Source organism: Anopheles maculipalpis, chromosome 3RL, assembly GCF_943734695.1.
Source record: "Anopheles maculipalpis chromosome 3RL, idAnoMacuDA_375_x, whole genome shotgun sequence".
NCBI classification, from domain to species: Eukaryota; Metazoa; Arthropoda; class Insecta; order Diptera; family Culicidae; genus Anopheles; species Anopheles maculipalpis.
In genome coordinates, this window is record NC_064872.1 from 89,313,806 (window position 1) to 89,322,743 (window position 8,938).

The 8,938-nt window shown below is 44.0% G+C and overlaps 1 protein-coding gene across 1 annotated transcript; it reads right to left on the minus strand.

Moving 5' to 3' along the window:
* Nucleotides 1-3,322: 3,322 nt before the first annotated feature.
* On the minus strand, nt 3,323-4,275 carry LOC126562790 (ras-related protein Rap-2b-like). The gene is made up of 2 exons (XM_050219374.1): nt 3,736-4,275; nt 3,323-3,655 (listed from the first exon to the last, which is right to left on the minus strand). The coding sequence occupies exons 1-2, from the start codon at nt 4,222-4,224 to the stop codon at nt 3,323-3,325; spliced, it is 822 nt and encodes a 273-aa protein (XP_050075331.1). The 5' UTR covers nt 4,225-4,275.
* Nucleotides 4,276-8,938: the final 4,663 nt, after the last annotated feature.

The window sequence follows — 8,938 nt, forward strand, 5'->3', positions numbered from 1 at the left end:
CAACGTGTGGGCTATAAGTTTTCATTTTGCCGGTTACACCTATCTGCCCTTCCAAGACCTGCTCTAGACTTGTAAGTGTTATCTGCTCTCCGCAGGCAGACCGTAAACGCTGATAGATTTCCCCATTAGGATAGGACGAATGTATACTTGGTAAGACAGTGTCTTAGTGATCGCTACTTACTAGGAAATACTCTCTAAGCTCTCTTTGCTGAGTGAAAACAAAACACAGACGCACACCTAATGCTGTATAGGATAATATGAGGCACGATAGTAATCGAACGAGACGCGCGTATCGAGATATAGATCGATGGGTAGTAAGACGACTTACACCTGCCACCAACCATAGATTGCTGACCATTTGTACATAAGAAGCAACTCTAAACACACACACGTTGAAATGCGGGACAATTTGCAGATTTGCAACGATGCAAGACGGCCACCACGTGAAGGAGGAGGAGTGGGTGGCCAGATGAACCTCCGAAAGGTAAACTGTAAAGTGACTTTACTGTTCGGAGCCATCGTCCGTTAGCCGTTGGAATTACTGATACAACTAGCAAAACTTTAAACCATTGTGTATTATCTGCTTCGTTAAAAGAATGTAAACTTATCTGCTAAACGTTTCGGTTAGGGTTTATGTTCCTGTAAAAAAACAAGAAGAATCCCCTTCAGTCCAGTGACGTATATCCAAAACTTGTGTCCGGTATAGTTTGTTGTTCCTTACTTGTTGCAGTGAGATATTATAGCAAAACAATATTGTTGATAGATTAGAATGCAAACTGTATAATCGTCTTTATCACAAGTTACGTACATGATAGAACATTTAATACGAAGGAAAAGGGAGGCCATAAAGCGACCTAGATTGCAGAATAAATTTTCCACCAAATACCGAACGATGCACCGCTTAGCAACGGCTCAGACAAAACGCTTTTCCATCGTGTAAGCCCGCAAAGCTTTCATTCGAGAGGAGCTTTCACACAGCCATAAAGCTCAGCTTGGGTGCAGATGGGGAAGCTTTTTTGTTTGCGTCGCGTGCTACGATTTGTTGCACCAGGTGAGGTATTTTAAATTCACAGTTAGTAGCAAGAGCTTAGACAGGACGCGTGTGTTAGAAATAAATTGGAAAAATAGGGGAAAAGACATAATATTATACGAACGCTCACCTGTTGACATGAACACATTTTAACAAACCCAACTTAGAATTTATCGTGAAAGTCATCGCATACTATAGGAATGCTTTTTGCTGGATAGCTTTTAAACACGTAGAGTCCTACAATCTTTCGCGAAGAATAAACACACACATAAAAAATTAAATAAAAAACACCAATAACTTTCTGTGCTAATCCGGATCCGGAGTTCGGAGAATTGGGTTGGTTTATTTGCACCTTTCCCTAGACAGCCATTGGGGGAAGCGTGCATCCAAAGCTCATCCAGCACCAACCCATCCTCCTTCAACCGGGAAACCAAGCGCAGTTAAATGTGTTCCCCAATTTTTTCGTCGTACAATAGAACAACATGGTGAATGCAAAAAAAGGGCCCAGTTTTGACAGGAAAACGAGAAAAGTATACAACAGTCACAACGAATACGTAAAATAACTAGTTTGCAGACTAGAGCGTAGCGTAAACATTGACAGGATCGAATCGAATTTAGTATTAGCATTTCAAACGCTCTGTACACTCTCCGAAATGTTTCAGTTGAAAGGCAGTGGCAACAGAAAGCATTCGCTGTACATGAGTGAAATAGTTTAAGTGGGGGCCCGAGCAAGTGAGTGAGATGAGCAAACAGAAATGAATGATCGTTATTTGCTTGCATGCGACCGTACGATTGTGCTGCTAGGCAGTGTAACTAGATAATTTACTGTTTGCTTTCTGAAATTACTTAATTTCCGTTCCGATGAAGACTGCTGCGCTGCAGTAGCACGTTGTTTTCTTTTTAAACATCCTTTCCGTGCGTGACAAAAAGCGCCTGCTGCCGTGGTGACGTTTGATTTGAATCAATAAACTTTTATTTGACAGTTACGATGAAGAGTATAGCAATAATTAATTAACGAAAAAAACCGAGGGGAGGGAGGGGGGACGGGTGGAAGGATTATTAATTTAGGGGTTTTCGGATGAGCAACATACATACAAAAGAAAGTAAAGAACAAGCAAAGAAACAAAACGCACTTACAAGTTGTATAAGACTTTAATATTATCAATGCGCAATGTATGTATATTCCATAACGTCTAGCGTATGCTTTGGGTTTGGTTTCATTTTTTTGTTGGTATTATTGTATATTTCAGCATAAAAGTATCATACGCAGGTTTGTCAAAATACTTCAAAGATCCTTCCTCACCACAACTTACGGGACACTTGTTCGTTCGCTCAAGGGAAGATAATCGCCAAATTTGCCTCTCTCCTATTATGCTACCCTGTTCCTTCCCTAAAGCGTGCAAAGCACTTCGATTATATATCCTTCTCACAGCAGACACACAAACAAACAACGGAAATGGATGCCATTTTTTTTCTTGTTTAGCTTTAAGCTTTAAGCGCAATCACTCTACCACATCCTCCAAACACACACACACAGCTCACGGTTCACCAAATCTGTCAACAATCTATCCAACTTTAACCAACCATTCGGGTCGGTTCGGGCCAATCTTGATTTTCTGAGTATCAAACGCAGTACTTTGGTTACAATTCGATTTCGATTTCGATTCCACCATCCACCAGCCCAGCTGTACATTGTTTGTTGGTTTGTTTTTTTTTCTCTGCTACAATTATAATGCTGATTTGTTTGGGGCTGTTTCACATCAAATACACAGTAGCAATGTTGGGATGTTTGTGTGTTTGGGTTGTTTCCTCGTTTACTCCCCTATTACATGTATAATAGCTAAGGTAAATGCGTAAAAAAACGGGTCTTTTTGTTGAATTTCGTTTTTCTCTTTCATTTTTGCTAAATTCCAAATACAAACAACAAGCTCACCATTCAAAATAGCTGGTGGCGTGCGCCACAAACATGTAAATTCGTCAAACTGAAGCCCATGCAATGTACCTGCTACCTGGCTACTGGTTGTAAAAGGGCAAATACGCGGTTAAGAAAAGCCAGTGCCCCAAAATGCAACACCGTTGAAACCGATCCAACGTTACACCAACTCGTGCCACCCACTGGTAAACCCAGCGAGTGAGTGAGTCGTCATTCCCGTTCATGTTCTTTTTTGCGCCAATTTTACTTAACCTAGTGGACACAAAATACATCCCTACATCAGCACTCCGTTTGTTTTCTTCAGCGGGAGCTATCGTTGTGTTATGAATTTGTCCTTGATGAGACACAAGTTCCTCGCTTTACTGTACCGAGCACGAGTGTCTCTTGAGATAATACTTGGCGGAGTTGGCCCGTGCTGGATTAGTACCGCCGGTGTAGCTTGGCAGTGACTTTCGCCGACGACGAACTGCCGGACTAAGGTTGTACTCGATGTTCGCTTGTCGGAGCAGTTGCTTGAAGACGGTCAGGATGCCTTCATTATTCTTGGCTGAGCATTCGGCATATCCACAGCCCCATTCGAGAAGGGCCCGGGAGCGTGCCACCTTGAACGGGATCTGACGTTGCTCTTCCGGCACATCTGCTTTGTTGCCAACGATCACGATCGGTACCCGAGTGCCTCGTACGGAGATAATCTGGAGATGAGTATGAACGTACGCATGAGACAACTGTCGGTTGGAAAATGAAGCAAAAGACACAACTATTCAACGCTAACCTGTTCCCGCAATCGTTCGACTTCGTTCCAAGTTTCCTCATCGTCCACTGCATACACCAATATAAAAGCTCCACTCGTGTTGATCGACAGTGCTCGCATAGCCGGGAACTGGTACGATCCGGACGTATCCAAAATGTCCAGCGTCAGGCTCGAACCATCGGGCAGCTCGTACTCACCACGATGCATCTCTTCGATCGTTTGCTTGTAGCGCGAAAGATACTTTTCGTACAGGAACTGGGAGATAATGGATGATTTGCCAACACGAGCCGCACCCATCATCGTTACCCGGTGACGTTCCTTCTTGATGGTGGCCGGTGGAGATGAGGGTAAACCTCCATCGCACGCAAACAGATCATCATCGGCAATCGAAGGTCCGGCAGAAACACCGGCCGAAGATGAGGATGAAGAGGATGATGCTCCAACGCCACTCTTGCCCGAGCGGCTGGAGACGATCGATGGTATTCTTAGCCGGTGACAAGTACCCGGCATGGCGTCGAGAAGCGCAATCGTGTCGAGGGTAGGCGCACTGGTGCGCTATTTATGAAACTAAGAGGATCCCTAAAATGATACAAAGAAGAAGAAAAAACGCAGCCGTCAATTAGAGGAGATTCTTCGAACTATTCCCGAACTGCAATGTGAAGGGTTCGCTGCTATTGAACAAGAGTCGAGATTACCATAGCAACGCATCTGTCAATGGATGAGCAGATGAAGCCCCTACGGGAGTGCTCAATTCAAGCATGGGCGCACCTGCGCTCAGTTCATGCGGTTTCCCACGAGGCGAATAGCGAAAGCGATTCCTTTTATCATGCAAACAGCACAAATCTGATACTGCTTCCCACGAGATGATTTCGCGTGTATTGTCGTACATCACCAAGAGTAACCCGAGCGCGACGGAAAACACAAAACAACAGATATTCAGAATTGCCCAGAAAAAAACGTTCAGAAAATGGATATCTGCTTGTCCGGGCAGATTGTTATGAGGTTGTCGACTGGAACGATTTATTTATAGCTGCTTTCATAAAACTAACCTCAACAAGATGGTAAGAACTGTGCTGCCAAAAATAGACCGACCGACGGATGACACCGTCGACGATGAAGAGCTGGTGCTCAAGAACGGGCGCAATCCAACGCCACTTGAACGCACGGAATCGGAATCCTTGAACGGGAGGAAATTCTTAACAAGCAGCATTGTGTTGCGCTTGCGAATTACAATTACAAGCAGACGGCGCTCATTAGACGTAAGGATACAGAGGATACGCCAGCACTACCTGAGAACTGGCGCACCGAAAACTAGCGTATGGCCAATACAAAGTTTCAAGGTTTTGCCGAACTATTGTCCCAAAATCACTCTGAACTTTGACACAGTTCGGTGCAAAGTTTGGCCACCTGCTGGAACGCCCAAAGGTATGCAAGGCTGCCCAAGGTATTGGAAACGAATCATAACTTATGGCCACGGTTCTAGAAAGCATTCCAAGTAAATGGAATGGAATGGACGCAATTTCCAGGGCGTTGCGAAAAAGGTAACCGTCAGTAGACGAAAAAAATTTTCCCCACTACCCGTACTTCAAGTGGAAATGAATCTTTTTGTTGTTTAAAACCGTAGGCAGCCTTTTTCGGGAGCTTTGGACGATCGCTTGAATTGCCGGTCGTTTGAAGTCTCTGATGGATGGATGAAATGCGTAGGCCAGCGGCAGCCTTGACACGGAACAAAGCAAAACGTTATACTTTAAAAAGGAATCCCCCTTTTCGGTTCGATTTCTTCCACCTCGAAGGATAAAGACAACGGACTTTCATGCCGGTAGTCAAGCAGTTTGTGACATTTGAGAGCAATATTCTCCGTTGGGCGTCTGTAAATTACTGTCCATTTGCATGTCTTTCACCGTCTTGCCACAAGCAACAGGTTAGACAGGACGCTTTGCTTGGTTCGTTTGCCATCGGTCCTATGGTTTGCGCCTATTACGTCCATTTTGTATTTGAAACGCCCGCGCGTCTTTCTGAGATTTTCTACCCGAGTAGCAAAATCCGATTAATCCGTTCCACTTATACAATTTTGATCGGCACAGGCCCCGTGGGGTTCGGCACGGCTGCATTCGTACAAGAAGAGACCGTCATATACCACGCCAAACTCCCTTGCGGCGGATAATTCGCATAGAAGGTTCCGTAATGGGAATGGTTTGGGGATAGATTTAGAGTGTTTTTTTCCTTCTTGTTGTCATTTATTCGCTTAGACGGGTCTGCTGTTTGATGCATCCCGTTCGACACAGTTACTAGGTCCAGGTTACACTGTACCATGTACATTTTCAAATGAAATTGACAAAAATGCCCGCAGGCTAATCCCCTGTCTCTCCACCGTGTATGCATTGAAGCGTTCAAACGATCGAACGGGGAAGAGTTATCCGGTTTGTGAGGATTGAAGTTAGTGGAATGCTGCTAGCAATTGTACTGTGTGCGAATTGGAATTGGCTTTGGAAGGGATATTTACACTTTTTTGTAATTAAAAATCTATCTGTGCGTCTAGAGTTCTAAGAATATCTGCTAAGCTGATCAGTACCTTGATACGGCTTGTGATCGAGTTATTGAATCATTTTCCTGGTTTATCCGGGTTTTTGAAGTAGGTTTAATTCAATTTTAGTTTTCCCAACTTTCCAATTATTTAAATCCAAATATTTTAATAACTTTGTACAGCGTTGGGAGTTTCAGTAAAAACACTGTAGATTATTTATGAACATTGATTCCCGGAAGACTTTTCACAAAAGAGAACTAGTGAAAATTCGCAAATCGGATCATTTAGATATGAATAATTGATTTTATGTTACTTTTAATTTACATTTAATTTGCATAACTTAAGGATAATCAATTATTGTATGAGAATAAAAAGTCTACTTCTTAATTTTATTTACTTCGTTTACAAAACTAAAGCCAAATTAAATCTCCATAAGCAATCAACAGATCCTGTAACAGCGCCTAAATGTATGCAATAACGTGCCTACTTGATGTCGCTCTACTATTTATTGGTTGCAATTTGATCTTCTCGATCTGTTTGTAGTCACCAGCGTCTGTTTATTCGGACAACATTCAATTAAAGACGTTGCTACCTGCAAGGATTCTTCCCGGCTCGATTCCGCGCAGGAGAACAACCAAACAAACCCGCACGAATGCGTAGAACGGTTGTCTCCCCGGTCTAAAGGCACGTACGGCCACAACACAGTAGACGACCGAGCAGCCACAGCGTTTGCCGCAAAATCTCTATTTTGCCAATCAATAAACAAGCCTGCCACCTTGCTAAGCCACTGTCCACGTGGCTGCCACCATCGCGAAACGTGGAGGCTTTGCCCGATCCGATCGTGAAGGACGTGACTTTTCAACGTTCAACACGCGCACCGTTCGTACCGTTCGAATGCGAATTGTTTCTCCGGGACAAACAAACTCAACGGGCCACACTATGTCTGCTGTGCAATCAGCTATTCACATCCGGCGCATCTCATCACCCGTGCCGGCTGCTGTTTAAAATGCTTCCAAGAAGGGGAAGATGAGACATAAAAAAACAACGGCGGATAGTTTGTGGAAGGAAAAGACTTTCCACTTCCCGGTGAAAACGAAAGATCCAGGAAGAAGAGTTCGATTGAATTGCAAGAGCGAACAGCAGCGCTAGTATCGGTATCCTACAGGGGAAGTGGAAAGCCCACCAACACTTCCCGGGACGTGCTGGGACTCGCTCCAGGAAAATAGATGATTATCAGTAATAAGAGCGTTGATAATATGATCTCCCAACTTTATCACACACACACACACACACACACACACATTGAGCTCCTTTTTTTTGCTCTCATTCCATCGATGGTTCCATGCAGGCGTCAAACAAAAAGGAAAAACTCAAGTCGAAACACGTGTCGCAGCGCATCGTTCGACCGCAAAATGCATCCCGTGCCATAAAGGCGCATCTATCACGCATTTCACCATATTCCGGGACACTTGTTTCCGAACCACTCAATATTCCGTTCACACCGACCACTGGTGGCACCTATGGTCGCTCCCACACTCCCAGCACCGGATAAGCAGCGCCAGCGTATTATGATAATAAAAATATTGAATAATAAAAAATACAAGCACCACCGGGCACAACCTGTTGCATCAGCTTCCGGGGGTAGCATGTGGGGTGCCGATGGGGTGCATAATTGAAGCTGATTAAATTTCAAACCACGACACAAACGCTCCGGCACCGGCGTTGTTGCTTGCGCCGGAGCATTGTAAAAGTGCACAAGTAGTTGACAAAAGTCTTTTTTGTTTCGCTACACGATGGGGAAGCAAGAGCTTCTAGTGGATCCGTTTTGACCGGAGGGTGGCAAATGTATCGCTTTTCCCGCAATGTTTTCCCACTAGTCGTCATCCTCTCCTCCACTGAAACAGCCATAACAATGGCGATTTATCGATGAGCAACCTTATCCAGTTTTCACGGGACACCGGTGGGCATGATACGAATCAAAAGCGCTATTGATGCTAATGCGGAACAGTATTTTCCACTAATTAATGATTGTCAGCCGCCGTCCGGTTCGGTCGGGCAGTAGTGAGGTTCACCGTGACCGCAAACGTTACAGTACCGCGCGTGCAAACAAAGGAGTAAAATGTGAAAATAATGTATTGTCGTGTACGGCGCTGGTTGAAATTTGTGGTTGATGAAATTGGTACACATGAGCGCTATTATAATTAAACAGCATCATAACGGTGATTTAAATCATGTCGGTAACTCATCATAAGGAGTGTGGGGAATAATAGTAGAAGTGAGATATTCATTGAGCTTCGAACACGAATCGGGTGTAGAGAAATTAATGTTTAAGTTCAATTGCCCCACTGGCAATTGAACTTATCTCATACTTTCGGCAATTGAATTGCCGAAATGGTGGTTGTTCTATCAAATGCGTCTCGAAAACCCTTTATTTTTAAGTGAATAATTTAAAATTCTCCCAGCCTACTAGAGCAAATTGCATTAGCTCTGATCGCTATCTAACAGATGGCGCTTTTCTTTAAGCAAAGTGGTTGTATCAATACTGTTTTGACAGTTGCGGTTGCAGTACATAGCTTTTGCAGCTTAACATTCCCGAAATCACCTCTAATCGCTGCACTTCGTTGGCGCAAGCGGAACTTTTCCAGATTCGTCCACTTTATGATCAAATACTAAGTACACACCGCGTTGCCTGCAGCTGAA